Source organism: Pyxicephalus adspersus, chromosome 9, assembly GCF_032062135.1.
Source record: "Pyxicephalus adspersus chromosome 9, UCB_Pads_2.0, whole genome shotgun sequence".
Lineage (NCBI taxonomy): Eukaryota > Metazoa > Chordata > Amphibia > Anura > Pyxicephalidae > Pyxicephalus > Pyxicephalus adspersus.
Window position 1 is genome coordinate 19,623,595 of NC_092866.1, and position 17,616 is coordinate 19,641,210.

The 17,616-nt window shown below is 39.4% G+C and overlaps 1 protein-coding gene across 1 annotated transcript; it reads right to left on the reverse strand.

Annotated features, from left to right (window-relative positions):
• Positions 1-498: 498 nt before the first annotated feature.
• On the reverse strand, positions 499-16,595 carry B3GNT9 (UDP-GlcNAc:betaGal beta-1,3-N-acetylglucosaminyltransferase 9). The gene is made up of 2 exons (XM_072422859.1): positions 16,278-16,595; positions 499-2,375 (listed from the first exon to the last, which is right to left on the reverse strand). The coding sequence occupies exon 2, from the start codon at positions 2,311-2,313 to the stop codon at positions 1,048-1,050; it is 1,266 nt and encodes a 421-aa protein (XP_072278960.1). The 5' UTR covers positions 2,314-2,375; positions 16,278-16,595; the 3' UTR covers positions 499-1,047.
• Positions 16,596-17,616: the final 1,021 nt, after the last annotated feature.

The following is a 17,616-nucleotide window of genomic DNA, read 5'->3' on the forward strand; positions in this document are numbered from 1 at the left end:
GTTTCTTGCATTGTCATTTCCTGGTAGGCCCCATGAGTCCAACAGCATAACACTGATTACAAAAAATGATGCCTGAGAATTCTCACCTGCTGTGCAAGACTTACAGTGGAACTAAAAATGAAAAATATGCAAGGGAATGGGTTGTCTCTTATGCAATAAAATACACTTACTTCTTGCTCGCATGAGGGAATTCATGTTTTTAAGGAACTCCATTACAGGTCCTAGAAATCAACAAACAGCCCAATGAAAATGTCAGGGCCAAGTAAAGGAAATGCAGCTCATCTCTACAAAACATGCAAATGTTCCTATGTTTGATCTATATAAAGACCATGAAAGTGAAGAAATATACTAGGTGATCTGCCAGAAATGCTCCTCAAGTGCTTTTCTAAACCAACATTGTGCTTTGGAATTGATCTTAGCCTTGGCCACTTTTCTTTTGCTAAACTTATCAAACCACCCCTCCATTGCCCTAGCTTGACCTCAGATCACCAAAAAACCTGCGTGACCACACCACATTTATTCCTATATACATAAACTGTAATTCATGATGAATGGTAATGCAGCCAAAAATAGCTGTAGGTGACCCAGAAGCAGCCACCCATGAAAGTATTGTGAAGACTTTTGATATGGAAAGCAGTATGAGTACAACCTGATTTAATACAACTGTTGATGTGCCTTACTATGGCAGCTGAGAAAACATTTTATTCTCCAGGGAATATTCTATGAAAAAGAGAAGGTCAGTGTCTGCATTACCCACTTAATTTCACATTGTCAAAACAGGTTAACAGAGTATGTCTCCTTTCCTCCAGGATTTTGTTAATACTTGATGTTTTTTTTTTCAGTTCCTAGAACAAATATGGACTCACCATGGCCAAACCTAATGACATATGAGGTCACTCTAACTCCAACCACTTATGAATAATACTCTGCCTATGTAGTCACAGTTATTCACGAGTAATCACGATTGGTTGGCTGATTTGTGTGTTCCAGACGTGACAAATTTGTCATTTATTAGTATTGTTCCTTAGCCCCAACATTTCAGCATTTCTAAGAGCCAGTATCTGAGACAGTTGTGCTCATTTTTTGGTTTGTAACCGCTTTTATGTCCTGCTTTGCCTTTTTTTTCTTCCAATGAAAGAGTTTCTTTATCCGTTGTCTTTGGGAACATGGTGGTTGTTGACTGTGGAGCAGATTCCACATAAGCCAGATCTCTGAAGCCTTTAGGCTGTGTACCACCATTAAGTCCCGATAGAAGCAAGGATTAAATGTTTGCATGTGGGGGGCCGCTGAGGGTTTGGTAATTCCAAATGTTTTAAACCCTTCATGCAGCACTGGCGTGATGTTAACTCTCTGTAAGCACATACCAAGAAATACATCATCTATGGGGAATAGCTCTACCTCCCTGCAGGATTTGGATAATTTTTTCATGGTTACCCCTGACATTAGGAATCCTCCCCCTCCTGCATATGCTGGGTACATGCCTAACCCATACATCGTCTCTGGTATGTAGTATTTACTCTTTTTTGATCGTATGGGCTTAGCATGATTTATAATATCACCAACAAACAAGTCTGTAGTAGGATCTTGGGTCTGTGAGTAACTAATCAGATTCTCCACATTGACAAAAACATCAGCATCTCCTTTAAATACAAATTTGACATTGCTGCAAAATTGTTCTGCCCAGCTAAGAAAGTGAATTTCTTTCAGTGTCAAGTTAAAAAAAGTGTCGAGAAAATCCCAAAGTAAAATGTCCTTGTAGTAATGACTTTCTTGTTGCAGGAGCGACTCCCACATGGACACAGCAGATGTATTCCTAGGAGTGCCCAGAAGAAACACCCTCCGAACCCTTGCCCCATTAATGACTCCTTCTCGACCCCAAGTCTTACGCACGCTCTCTCGCCGATCAAATTCTTCCACAATGGACTTTACAGCAATGAGAAGGAAAGAATCTCCAGGAGGTTTTTTACATTTATTTGGTTGGTTGATTAACAAAGTGAAGTTTCGCTGGTCTTTACTCCGGAGATACTGCTTGAAGTCAAATGGTGGTGGTGTAACCACAGGTGAACCAGTTGGATTATTCTCCTCATGATCCTCCTCTGCATTGTACGCTTCTGATAGGAGCCTGGCACTACTCGGCTTCTCGTGTGTCTCCAAAAACTTCCTTGGCTTTGCAGTCTTGGGTGCAATCTTCACCCGCTTCGGTTTAACAGGAGATATTTTTGTTGTTGGTCTCATCAGATTGTAGAACAATGTACACAGAGCAATGAAAAGAAAAAGGGTGCAGAGAAAATCTCCTTTAAGACGAACTCTCATTGTTACTTGAACGTTTTTAGTGGTTACGTCCTCGTATCATATAGAAGTGTGTATGAGCCCATCTGAAACAAAGAGCATGAACTGTAAACATATTGTAAAATAAATAATCTTTACACAAAGAAATGATTATTAGGTTAACCAAACACCATACTGTATGTTACTGCATTGTTTTCTTTAGATTCGTTTCTATAAATGATAAATAAGACCATACCTCCCAATTTATATGGAGCAACAGCTCAAATTATGTGTACAAATGGCACCCCTGCCTCGCCTTCATTTGCAGATTTTTAAAAAGCAATATGCAAAAAATGATTGGTTAAACTGACAATGTTTTTTTTCGCTAAATCCATTTCCTTTAAATTAGCTTTTCAGAATAACAAAATAAATAATTTAGAGGCAGCATAAAAGGTATAGTGCAAAACAACAATTTTTAAGAGGTGTAAAATCTACTCCAAAAGATGAACAGTTGCGGAAGAAAGGAGGAAAAAGGGACTTGGATCTGAAAGAGGGTTAGTCCCCCTAATTCATCATTTTGCCAGCTTTTTATCCACTGTAAGAAGGTCATTCTCTATTAACCACCACTGTAAGGAGGCCATTTTCTACAGACCGACACTGTAAGGGATCCTTTCTACACTGACCCCCATTGTAAGGGGGTTATTGTCCACTGACCACCACTATAAAGGGGCCCTTCTTTAATGACCACTACTGGCAAGAGGGTCGCTTTCCACTGAAAATTATTGTGAGGGAACACTACACTGATCATCACTGTAAGTGGGGTTTGTTATCACTAATTCTTCATTGGAAATATTTGGAGCCCTTATCCACTCATCACCAAATTCAGGGGACACTATACTGACCACTCATGTGAAGGTGATCTTGGGAATCATTCATCAGGTTGTGTCAATGCTCAACAGAGCTTTCTAATAAATTCTGATGAATATCTTTGTGCTAGATTGCAACACCCTTACTACACATTCCTCTTCTTTAACTTATCTTCATTAATACCATATTCAAATAAATGTATTTCTTTTTTAAGAAAGCAATGTACAGCAGAAGAGAAGGAAGAAGTACAAAAACCCAAGCAGTTTACTAGTATGAAATGCTGATAGGATACAGAGCTCACCAATGTGCTTCTTTTCCTTTTACTGTCAAATCAAAGGCTGAGGATGGGACAAGACTTCTAAGTGTATAATAAATGCAACAAATCAAAATCAAGTAATCTGCCCTACAAAACGTGCTGTGCGGTAGAGCTGTGTAAATCCCATGGCTGGATGGAGAGAAATACAAATCCTTTGGCATGTCACGTATATGGGTTTCATCTGTGTATTTAGTTGTTTGCCCAGAGTTGAGCTTAACAATAAATGCAACCACTCATTGGACACATGTCATTCGGTCTATCCAAGAACACGACCTAGCACTCCTGGTTCCAAACATGGGAAGTGATCTTGGAACTTATAGTATGAATCCTTCTAAAGCTCCAAGTAAAATGTAATATTATATAAGTTTACTGGCAGTTGTTGTCTGGATCTCTGATTTAATAGCCTCTGGGTTACAGTAAAAAACTTGTAACAATTATATGTAATTTTCTCTTTGGATCCCAGGCACCCAAAGGGTGTTTTATTTCAGTGAGTCAGCCTTGGAAAGCTGAATTTCAGTCTTGGCTAAAACAGCTGGGAAATGTCTTTGTCAAACTCTTGGAAACTGAGTATGAAAAAGCAGAGTTTGTTAAAACACTAAGACCACAAAGCCAAAAGTGCAGAGCTTGGCACAGAGAAAGATTTTTTTCCCATGTGTAATCATTCATTTCAGAGCTTAATGTCACCAGCTTTTAGGAAAACCTCTTGGTTTTGATACATTATTTGCCATCAAGGTAAACATACCCCCTTGATTCAAGTCTAATTTTCAGGAGTAAGTTAACATTAATTTTCCAGACCTGGGATTTAAAAGCAAACTGTGAACTTTACGAGCGTCTGAGAAAAAAGCCAGGCATCAACCAGTCCAGAAAAGGGATTCCCGCAATACATAAGAATGGAGATGTTCATTCCAGACACGTGTACCAATTGCCCAATGGAACTTTTCTGGTGATATGTGTGGAAGAGACGTGGCTAGTGGAGCTAATCTTACTTTTGATGAAGAGCAGCCATGTGGTTTCAATTAGAGGAATAAAATCACTATTCTATTTTTTTTTTCATCAAGAGCTGAAAGCTGCTTTTGACATTTGGAATGTCCTATTGACTTTAAATGAGCAGAACACATGGCGATTCAAGGGGTGCATGTGACCATTTTTTTGGTTGCACTACATTTCTGTTGATGCTCGATTTCCCATTAGGGTTGTTTATGCTGCAGGTTAAACAACAGATTTCCAGAAAAATCCTGGGCACTGCTTAACATAGTCGGAAAATTCTTACAGACATAAAAATGTTCTCCTATCCAGCCATAAGTAGATAATGAAGGCTCTCTGATGTCCGTAGGCACCTTTTGATTATAAATTCCCTTTAATAGAGGATTGGCTAATAGGATTGTTTAATACAGGGGTATCAAACTCGGGCCCGATTTTTTGGCCCCCCAAAAAATTCCTAATATGAATTGCAGCTGGCCCGCTGCTACTGAAATCCGTAGTAACAGTGGTCAAGCTGCAATTCATATTAAGCTGCTGTTCTATAGACGCGAGTGATGCTGCTACTTCATTTTCTGGCATCACTCGCATCTATAGACCAGGGGTCTCTCTGCCTATGCGTGGCCCCGCATTTTGCAGATGCAAGTAATGCCGGGAATTGTAGTAGCGGCACCACTCGTGTCTATTGAACAGCAGCCTATGCGTGGACCCCGCCGAGTTTATACTCGCAGGTGTGCCAAAGAATGCAATGTGAAACCAAATGAATGCAGCAATTCACATTGCATTCTCTGGCAAAGTTAAACAATTAGAAAAAACAAGACTACTTACCCTACTATACTACTGACAACCATGCAGATTACACCAAAGCGAAAGTTTTATCACACTCCAGGATAAATAAAATCCAAAAGACTTGTCTTCTGCATAGCTTAGTGTGGTCTTTGTATTTTTCTATCATGCAGTAAAATTTAACAAAATTCTTAGGCCTCTTTCTCTATTATAGGCTTGTTCTAGATTAAATGTTAAACAAAACCTCTTCAATTTTTCAACAAATTTCAAGTTTGGCCCACAACTTGGTCTAAGCTTTTAATTTCCGCTCTCTGTGTATTTGAGTTTGACACCCCTAGTTTAATACAACAACCAATTTGCAAACAACCAAATAACAACTCATAAATATACATGCATAGGGTTAGGACAATGGAATGGGGGGTGGGGTTGGGTAAAGTAACTATTTCTTGGTGTTGAGCTCTGGATACTAAGTTGAAAAGACATTTCTACCTGTTGCATATTTAGCACCTTGGCCTTCAACTTTTAACTTAAGCCAGGTAAATGGGTCCTCACAACATGCATGCCGGTAAACGTTGTCCCAATGTACTCTAGAACACATTTTAAGGAATAGGATGTTGATCCTTAAAATAAGCAGTGCTAAATTAATACTAATGTGCACCTTCTCCAGGACCAAGTTGGTCATAGCACAGTAATGTGTTGTTGCTTATAGTTGCTATGCTCTGCACCGGTCTTTTGCACAGGCCTGACATATGTCTGATACTATTCTGATGTATCCTGAGGTCATTTGGTTGAGGTGGGCCAAGCCTCTGCTGCATTGCTGACCTGGCAGGTTATTGTATGTGGCAGTGCGGACTCCCTGTTACTGACAATCCAGCCAAACAGTCATATTTTGTGGTTACTTTTGAGGAGAAATCCCCAGACGACCTTTCTTTGTGTAGATCTGCTATTTCCTGTTGTTTCATTGCAAGCCATATTTTCCTAATAAAAGAAGCATCTGCTTGATTCTCCTATCCTGAGGCCAGGTCATGGGCAAAGGCAGATTTCACTGCTGGAACACAGAATCTTATCACATAAAACCCATTAGAATGTAACTGTAGTTACACTGGATCAGGGTGAGTACACACAGTAAGATTTTTACTTTTGATCTAATTTCCATATTTACTATAATTATCAGATCTTGGTTAAATCTGAAGCAAATTCAGCAGCCAAGCAATTATAGGTGATGGATATTTTGGTTGTTCTGATAATTTGTGGAAAGATTGGATTTCTTGTAAAGTGATGTTCAAAAGTCCATAAATTGTATCATAATTGAGAAAATCTATGAGAATTTTAATTGATTGAAGAAGAGCAGAATCTTCGTACATGTGTGCAGTGTTTTGGCACTTGCAATTGATCTATTACCAATCAGAATATCTATCAGAAGAGTTGATCAAAATCTAAATCTGTGGTGGATCTGCACATGTGTACTAGACCTTGGACAGGAATATCTGTTTGATAAACTACCACAACTTTGTTGTTCCTCTGGGAGCCATAGTACAGAAACTAGATGGTCCAAGGGAAGGAGAAACTCACACAGCATATTGTGGGACACATGGGCTCTCACAGCTACAGTTAGATCTGGGGCCAAGGCAGAAGCAGCAAGGGCCAACCTTGGGTGCCATGATGAGCAAAGCTGGGGCAGGAGCTTCCTCTGCCTCTGCATTGCCCTGCTATCTCCTGCACTGGAAGGACATGGAAGTTGAACAACCAATGCATTAACAAAATTTTAAACAAACATACAAATTGGATGTTTAATTGATTTTTTATAAACTGAAAACTCACATTACACTGGAAGATTGCAACTCTTCCTGTGCAATCAGCTGTTGAGTTCTGTGTACTCCTAATAAGCTGATCCCCTGGCTGCAATAGAGATCAATTGATCACAGAGCTGCAATCTCCCTTTATACTCTGCAGGACTTCCTATATACTCCCTTGTATCTTAACCCTATGTCTAACCCTTTGTGAAACCTAATTCATTTTTATTGATTTCTCTTCTTTTTTTTCTTACCTTTTTTTAGCATTTTATGCTTTTGTGCTCAATCTAATGTGTAGCATTCACAGAAAAAAAGGTGGTTTGTACTAAAAACCTTCAAAAAGAATAAAATAATTATTTAACCATTAGATTTATAGTTAAAAATATAGTTACTCTAATTTTTCCTTATCCTCTTTATTCCCAACTGTTTGTATATAAACAATTTAAATTTGTGGTGAAACAAGGAACTTTTAGGGAGGAGCACTTTTGGCATCTGAAGGAAATTCAGCAGCCAAGCAATTATAGGTGATGGATATTTTGGTTGTTCTGATAATTTGTGGAAAGATTGGATTTCTTGTAAAGTGATGTTCAAAAGTCCATAAATTGTATCATAATTGAGAAAATCTATGAGAATTTTAATTGATTGAAGAAGAGCAGAATCTTCGTACATGTGTGCAGTGTTTTGGCACTTGCAATTGATCTATTACCAATCAGAATATCTATCAGAAGAGTTGATCAAAATCTAAATCTGTGGTGGATCTGCACATGTGTACTAGACCTTGGACAGGAATATCTGTTTGATAAACTACCACAACTTTGTTGTTCCTCTGGGAGCCATAGTACAGAAACTAGATGGTCCAAGGGAAGGAGAAACTCACACAGCATATTGTGGGACACATGGGCTCTCACAGCTACAGTTAGATCTGGGGCCAAGGCAGAAGCAGCAAGGGCCAACCTTGGGTGCCATGATGAGCAAAGCTGGGGCAGGAGCTTCCTCTGCCTCTGCATTGCCCTGCTATCTCCTGCACTGGAAGGACATGGAAGTTGAACAACCAATGCATTAACAAAATTTTAAACAAACATACAAATTGGATGTTTAATTGATTTTTTATAAACTGAAAACTCACATTACACTGGAAGATTGCAACTCTTCCTGTGCAATCAGCTGTTGAGTTCTGTGTACTCCTAATAAGCTGATCCCCTGGCTGCAATAGAGATCAATTGATCACAGAGCTGCAATCTCCCTTTATACTCTGCAGGACTTCCTATATACTCCCTTGTATCTTAACCCTATGTCTAACCCTTTGTGAAACCTAATTCATTTTTATTGATTTCTCTTCTTTTTTTTCTTACCTTTTTTTAGCATTTTATGCTTTTGTGCTCAATCTAATGTGTAGCATTCACAGAAAAAAAGGTGGTTTGTACTAAAAACCTTCAAAAAGAATAAAATAATTATTTAACCATTAGATTTATAGTTAAAAATATAGTTACTCTAATTTTTCCTTATCCTCTTTATTCCCAACTGTTTGTATATAAACAATTTAAATTTGTGGTGAAACAAGGAACTTTTAGGGAGGAGCACTTTTGGCATCTTTGCCTTTGCGGACCATAAATATGCAGAAAATGATTGAGCTTAAATAATAGATACTTGTTTTCACAATTTAGTTTCCTGTATTTTAGTTTTTAAAAATAATAAATTGAAAGATTTAGAGCTGGATGATAGGTTTAGTGCATTAGTGCATAGTCATAGATTTGTATGTAGACTTACAAGGATGTGGTATAATTATCTCAGGGTATCTTTTTTTATTGTTAGTGCAAAACTGAACAATCCTTCCAAATCAGGGAGATTTGCAATCACGTCCTATATTTCTAACACAATATTATTGGAACAGTAAAGAAGAATCAATTTCCCTAGCAATGATAGCATTAAAAACCAGACATAGGTTCCAACCCAGCGATGGTCAACTTTGTTGACATAAAGGACCTAAGTTTGGCCATTGACATCACCAAAGAGCTGCACATGCTATTCAGTGTATAATGCCAGAGAAATATTCAGGAACCAGTAAGAGCTGAATGTTAGGTATTAGGGCAGCATAGCACCTTGCATGGGTTAGACAGCCCATTCAGTGCCCAATACCCCAAAGCGCACAAAAAACACATGCATTCACTTTTGTTGATGGAGCCTCACATGACAAAGCACTGTATCACATATGTTAAGGGTTATGTGTTGGGGTGCAATTAGGAAATATTGGATTACTCAAACACATAGCACGTGTAAATGCATCATGAAATGCTGTAACATTCATGGGAACATGGACATTCCTGCAACACGTCTAAATCAACTTTTACACTTTGCAGACAAGCTGAAGAAAATATTCAGATAATGGAAAATTACTACTAATACTAATTTAATAATATTGGTAGAGCCAGGGGATTCAAAAGATTGCAAACATATTACAAGAGACTGCTAAAAGTCATTGCTATAACCAACATAAAAAGAGGAAAGGTATTAGATAAATTAGTTTTAACTAGAATATTTCTCCGTCACTTCAATAGGAACCTAGGCCCAGATTGTTGTCTACGGGGGCACCAAGGACCACACCAAACGCCAAAGGGCTTCATGCATGAACTTAATGTTTTGGCTTGAGTTTGGCTCTAACTTCACAACATGCTTTTTTATTTAAAACTAATATTCAATTACATGGAGTTAAAAAAAAATCGGTTTCCATAACAGAATCATTACAGCACATCCAACTGCCATCTGAAGTCTATGGCTAACTGTATTCAAGAAGAACGCATCAAATATTTCTTGTGCCAGAACCTCATCATAGTTCCATGAAACATTCAAAATGTCCGTGTAATTACTGAAACTCACCCTCTGTCCTAAATGGAATGTCAGGGTCCCCTTCTAGCAAACAGACAGTGAGAACACTTTGCTCTATGCAGTACAGGAAGGCTTAATGATAATTTAGGAGGACCACATCTGTGAGACGGGAGGTGTCCCCGAGGGTGGGATAGAGAATTCCGGTGACTGATGAGACACAGACAAGTTGTACAAAGAGGTTCCAGGATATTTGGACCCTACGGCTTTATATTCTGTATAATCTCTAAAAATGTTCATCCTTTGCCCCTATCAATTAGATCTTCTTTGCCAGGCATATGGCCGTGCTGGGTGTTTCCTACATCTGTTTATATTAAACCCAGACTGAATTTGTAATTCAAATCAGCTAAACACATTTTAGGTGAATAAAATCAAATATTGCGCAACATCATACAGTTTGATTTCTTTATAATGAAGCCACAACATGAGTAGAAAGGCTGTGCCCTGCAAGCACTCCGTAACAATTAGTGGATCCTCTGCTGCGGTCCAACTCACCCCTACTACGTCACAGATAAATACAATGCCAAAGGTCTGACTCAACGTCAATGTGTTGGGCCTATGCAGTGAGACTGCTGATTCTACACAAGAAAGTAGGAATCTCGTAGCATGCTGGCATTAGACAGGCTTTTCTTTTGGGTGTAGCTGCTATCCAAACAGAGCAAACTTTAGGGTTTTGCACAGCTTTTGTTTTTTTGCACCTGGAATGTATTCAATTTATGTAATTATGTAAAGTTTTGCTTTAAACAGTATGAACCAACCTTTTCTATTATGGATTAGTGTTTCTCGATCTTTTTAACTTTAAAACTGAACTTTAAATTCCCCCCCCCCCCAAAAAAAAAAAAAAAATAACTTTCCCAAGGAACCCTTGCTTTAATTTCAAACTCCTCAGTTGATAACATGAAAGTCAGAAAGAAGAATGCCTTTTACATTGCTGGCCAGTGGGAAAAATGTGGCTTAAGGAACCCATAGCAACCTCCGGAGGAAACCTAGAGTTCCACAGAACCATGGTTGAGAAGTACTGGACTAGAGGTACCTCTATTGCAGGAGATGATTTAGTTTAGAACTTTAGCCCAGTCAGCAAAGTTTGTATGCTGAAGGTTGTTGGAACCTCCAGTTATCAAGACACAAGAGGACTGGGAAAAGAAACACTAAACACAGTAAAGGTTTCTTCATTCATTCTTGTTTAGGGTGCAATTCATGTATTTATCCCTGAACTCCAGCCATGACAAAGATATGGAAATTGCCATTGCTGCCTATTTTTGAAGGTTCCTCAACTTGACCATTATCAACTTGACCAGGAATCACAATCAACTTGTTTTTGCAATCTTGAAGATGTTTTGCAACCTATCCAAGCATCGAAACAACTTCAACATTACAAAAACAGGTCCAGTTGAATGAGGTTAACTACTACTAAATATCGAATGACCTGGATAAATGAGAGCCTACACAGTCACCCCGACTATTCTATTACTGCTTCATCAGTCACTGACTTGAAAATGGAAGGGGCTAAAGTTCGATTTTAATATTAGTCTGGAGGATAATATGAGAATTCAGCAAGCATCACCAAAACATGCAAGAAACTTTGAGCAGCCTTTTCAAGTAGGACTGGATATTCCATTAACCACAATTGCCTTTTCCTATTAAATACAAAAAGAAATAGACAACTTTCCCAGTATAGCTCTACCACATTCATTTTGTTCCCATTCTCTATAGAAATCCATCCGGTGCCTGTAATAGCACCTATATTATGACCGGTAAAAAAATATGGCAACCTGTATAAATAAGTGATCACAGCAGAGGTAGGGTGCTTTGGTCCCTAAAGTAAATATGAGACAGTTAAATGTAGGTCTTAACCTCCCTGGCCGGGTTTAATTTTCAGTACCAAAAGAGGTAAGCCCCAGTGTGGCATTGCAAGGGAATTAGTAAGTCTTACCTGGTCCCCCATGTTCCCGCTTCCCGCAGCGTCCTCCAGCAGTGCCTGTGGGCGTCTTCCAGTGATGCCCAGCATCTGCTTCCCCGGCATCGCCAGGCTACAGTGATGCCGGCCGACATCTGCGTCCCCAGCGTGTGATTGTTGGGGAAACGAGGCCAGGTGACGCAGATGCTGGCTGGGCCGGCCCATGCAAGCTTGCGGCTGGGGGAAGACCGTGCGGCTGGGAGGCAGGACCAGGTTGGAAATTTAAAATAATAAGTATTCTTTAATGTACTGCTTTGACATTTAAAAATACTTATTATTCAGACCGCCAGGGAGGTTCATAGGAGTGCTGTTCTTGTAAACATTAAGCCAGGGGTGTCAAACTCTGGCCTGGGGGCCAAATCTGGCCCGCAAGGCCTTTTTCTTTTAGCCCCCAACGGAATCCTAAAAATGAATTGCAGCTGGCCCGCCGCTGCATTGAAATAGTGCCGCTACTACAATTCCCGACATCACTCGCGTCTATAGACCAGCGGGCCTATGTGTGGCCCCACATTGGACCGTTTTGTAGGGAATTGTAGTAGCGGGGCTATTTCAGTGAACAGAGAGTTCCAGCCACTCACAACATTAAGCCCCGCATTGGACTGTTTCCTTGACACAGGGAATTGTAGTAGCGGTGCTATTTCAGTTTAAAGTTTGGCCCGAGACTTTGTCTAAGTTTTTATTTTGGCCCACTGTGTATTTGAGTTTGACACCCCTACATTAAGCAGTACTGAGCTTTGCTGAAGCTTGGTAAAAGCCAAAGCCACCTAAATTATAACCTTCCAATACAAAGACACAATAGCTTCTGTGTATATAAACTACACACAACAAATGGGGGTAAACATAGGTATACTTAGCATGCATGGTAACTGCTTTTAAAAATAGTTCTTCCATGTGGATATAACAGAGGACATTTATTTTTCCAATTTCTATAGCCTATAGGTTTATGTCTATATAACTACAAAAACTAAAGTTTATTTATTTGATTTTGTACAATGAGATCATTTCCCTGATCTTTCCAACATAAGTTAACATTTACTTGGCTCTTTATTCTCATCTGCCTACCAGTCCTGCTTTCACAATCACCATGACTCTCAGATCTGGAGGAGAAAATATTGTCTGTAAGTAAAAAGGCTCCAGGAAGGCAATTATGTGGAGCCAACGTATATTTACTATAATAACTCAGGGGTGCCTACAGCAGCTGGCATAGAAGGATAGATCCAAGCTTTTACATGTAGAAATAGCAGTAACTGTGCCCCTAATTTTTTTCTGCTCTGTTCACAACTTATCACTAAATTAAACAAGCGAACTGTGGGTGCATAGGGTGCAGGGTATGCTGAGTAGAGTCAGGAGGTTCCGATTTATGGGCTATGCTGTAGTCCCTCAATGCCCCGTTATAATAATATAATTACATGGCCTAGAGGGGCAGAGCTTCTGAAAAGGAAAATTAATTTCAGGTTGATTCTTACATTCTCTGCCCCCCTCTTCCCTGCAAGACAACCACATGTGGGGTCTGCTTACTCTGGTGGTGGATGTGTCCTGAATGCTCCAGAAAAGGGATCCATACAATGATGTGATATCCTTCCCTATAGGATTCCTGAGAGTCAAGTGCAGCTTAATGACTTACCTCCAGGGGGCAGTGTTAAAATGGCACTAAGTTAACTAGTGATGGATGACTAAAATGGGAAAACTGCGGGGGCAGCATTAGAGATAGGGTAAGCATTACAGCAGGGTTGCTTTTTAAATTGTTTTTTTTTTTTTGTAAGCTTAAGTTGAGCTTAAGGTTAGATTCATACTTTATGAAAATGTATGCACCTATAAACATTTTTAGCATGCACTTTGCATGTCTTTGTCTGGAAAAATATGCTGCAAAAAGTAAAAGTAATCTTTTGGGCCCTCAACATCTTTACATGCCGTCCATTGGTCCTGCATTGTACTTGAAGATGTTGGTGGTGGTGGGGGCTCATATTTTTTTATGCTTTTTGTGCAGCATTGATCAAACATTCATTTACATCCTGACCCACAGACACAATAGAGAGTTAGAAGAAATCTCTTATGGCTCTATTTATAAAACTGAGAATATGACATTTCCTAGTGGGAATCAGTTACTGCCATTGAAACACATGGACCTGGAGTTCCCACCAGGGAATGTTTGAGGGAATGTCTGATTCCCTGTTTTATATTTAGAGCCCTAAGATTTCTTCTAACTTAAAACGAGAGAATGCCCCTCTTAAAGTCAGTCTTAGGACATATGTCCTTGTTTTAGGATTTCCTATATTCTCATGTTCCGAGGACAACTTTAAAATGTGCTTATTACTTTGTAGATGACAATGGTCACCAGTACTAGAAGAGTGGTGTATCCTCTCAATGTGAATACAGACAGTTGTTTTATTGTTAGAGATAGAGTTTTTTTGGCAGAACATAAAGGGAAATCATTTACATAACCTGGTATAAGGAAAAGGGTTTCAGCTCTGTTTTCCAAGAGTGTAAGGGGTAATAATGTAAGTGAAATCTGTAATACACATATTCAGTAATATTCTGTAGTGTTGGTGTTCGAATTTGGGTTGTCTTTATATTTGACCCGAATATGGCTGTTTGAATTCGGATAGACCCGACCCGAAAAACACGGAATTCGACTTTGCAAATTCGTGTGTAAAAAATGTGTTAAAAAAAGAGGCTTTATTGTTAAAGTGATTTATGTATCAATTTTATATTTTTTAATTTTAAATCACAGGATGATTGTGCAGCTGTGGGAATCCTCCTGTCAGTGTGGGATCCCTGCTCTGTGATTGGCTGAGGAAAGGTGTACCCTGATGACAGCTCGAGTGTCATCACAATGTTCCTTTCCCCAGCCAATCACAGAGCACTAGAGGTGATGAATGGGGATACTACTCCCCATTTAGCCTCTAGTACCCGGGGATCCCGTGGGACTCCTGTGTTCTGGGATAGAGAATCTCTACACATACTATAGTTACGCTAGGGCTGCAAGAGCAATCGGGGGAGCGGTCAGCTTTGCTCCCCTGATTGCTCTTGCAGTTCTACACAGTCCCAACCCAAAAACAACCCAAATTTTCCCACCATTGACTTTAATGGTGTTCGAATTCGATGTTCGATCACCCGAACAATACCGCCCTATTCGATAGAATAGCTGTCCAATCAAATAGTGGGATATTCGACCAACACTAATATTCTGTAATGTATATAAACAGTTATCCACTCCTTAGCATAGTATAGGATTTTGGTTTCTTCCACAGGTGTGATACCAGCTCAAGAACCTGATACAATATTTTCAATGGGAATTCTGAGAGATACATAATGGTTATATATCTTTTCCCTCACCCTATACACCAGACCTTGTCATTGCACGCTGGATGCTGGTAAAAACTAATCATGCCATGACATGGTGGTGACAAGGGATTCCAGCAGACAAAACTAATCCAAGCTGAGCAAAAAAATTGTTTATAATCCTATTATTGTAAAACTATCTCCAGGAGTGTTTTCTGTAACTTTTACCAAGTAGAGTTATTTCTCTTTTATATTCCTCTATCTAAAGTAAATATCATCCAAATTCTGCTGAAACTCCTCACAATAAATGTTTAGGTTGATGATGTCATGTGGACAATATATATGTTTTAATTTTATTATTAGGCTTTAATATAAGCATTTAGGTATTTAGGTTAAATTCTAAACGTACTTAAAATTACTATGCACGATACCACATTGCATGGTAGCATTTGTAATAGGAAACCAAATAGCACCCTAATACACAAACTGTGGTGCTCAGTATTATATGTAGCATGCATTGCCATGCAAACGTAAGGATGTCATGTCCTAGGACTTACATGTCCCTGCCACACAGCACAGTCAGGTTGCTGACCCGCCTTTACTGCAGTTCAGCAACAACACTTGATCATCCTCCACTACCCAAAATGAGATTGGACAATGAAGGAGTAGCAACACTCTGATTATCTCATCTATCTGCTCTCTCCTCCTGTCAGAATGTTACTTACCAGCATATTTAAAAGGACAACAAATTGGCTTTAGGAACTTTTCCTCCGTTTTGCTGTCTGCATGCTGCTGTGCAGAGGATACCCAAATCAAATTCAGGTGTTTCTACTAAATACAGTTCATATATTTTAAATAAGGTATTGCGTTTATGTGACTTTTAATACCTTTTTGAATTTTAAGTTTCATTTTATTAGATTTAATAAAAAAATAAATTCTGCATTCCGATATCATATGGCTGATATACAAAAACTGCAGCAAAGAAGAGAAGCTGTGCAAAATTGTAAGATTGCAGATTTCCCAGTGCAGGTTGAAATTTAAAAATCAGATTTACTGCTCTGAACATTTATGAGAATCAGGTCTGATCTATAGGAGTTCTTATTAAGAGATCATAATTCAGATGCAGAAATATCCATACTGGATCACTTACCCTCTTTTGCAGTTTAGGTGCACATGGGAAGATCTCCAGGAAAATCCTCCAGGAGTTCTATTACATGAGGTTGAGGCTTGTCCGTGATGTGGCAGAAAACATGAATGTCTATATTCTGAACACAGCTGGAAAGGCCAGCCACAACCGCTGGATCCCCTACAGAAGAGCTGGTAACCTTCCAGACTGGGCATGTCATAAGGTGTCAGAGAGATTCATAAGGGGTAGATCCCCCCATTGTTACTTTACACCGGGGTCTTCTCCTTGTTCTTGGGGTCTCTGGTGTTCGCTGTGTGAGAGCTTCTTGTTACTGACTGCCAAATAAGCACATCTGGAGTTGTTTCAGAATGTGCATTCTTTTTGCCTCTCCTCCTAAATAAAATCTGAGCTTCAGCCAGGCAGCGAGAGGCAGGATGGGACTTGCATGGCTGCCTAAATACGCAGCTTATATATTCATTATATATTAAATCCTATATATTCTGACTAACCTAATAAAAATACTGCATGATAAGAAGCTGGTTCTTCCAGAATCAGGGCTTCGATCTATATTTTTATTTAAAAAATTATTACACAGTATTTATATAGCGCCATCATATTACACAGCCCTGTACATACAAGTCTATAGTCGTGTCACTAGCTGTCCCTCAAAGGAGCTCACAATCTAATGTCCCTACTATAGTCATATGTCATTATTGTAGTCTAAGGTCAGTTTTAGGGGGAAGCCAATTAACCTAACTGCATGTTTTTGGGAGGAAACCCACGCAGACAACTTGCAAACTCCATGCAGATTTTGTCCTGGCTGGGTTCGAACCTAGAACCTAGCACCGCAAAGGCCGGAGTGCTAACCCCTGAGCCACCGTGCTGCCACTTAAAGTCCCTATGTTTAGTGAAGTGCATCTGTTACCAGTTCATGTGTGTGCCACCATTAATATGGTGCTGAAAGGCTTGGCAAGGGGCTATGGCAGTGGTCCCCAACCTATTCTGGCTCATGGACCACTAAATGCAGGGACTCTGGGGGAGCTTTGTGTCACTCGAAGCGGAAGAAACTTCGTGGGGGAGCTTTGTGTAACTCGAAGGGGAAGAAACTTCCCCCAATTTGATGCCATGATGTTTCTTGCTTTGGGTCGTTTTTGGGTTTAGTTCCTGGAAAAAGATGTACCCGCACGTAAACTGCAATAACTTGGGAAAACTATTTCAACCTTGGTAAATAAATCTTTTATATGTAAGTCTATTCCTAAAATAGGGTCTGATTTAGTGTTTTCCCATAGTATGAATCTTTTAGTGAACATGTATAACTGGAGTAAAAGAGGAATCGGGGCACGTGACTTGAACATCAGCCAAG

Excerpts from the sequence above, each read along its gene's own strand:
- B3GNT9 (XM_072422859.1), bottom strand. The coding sequence starts at position 2,313 with ATGAGAGTTCGTCTTAAAGGAGATTTTCTCTGCACCCTTTTTCTTTTC.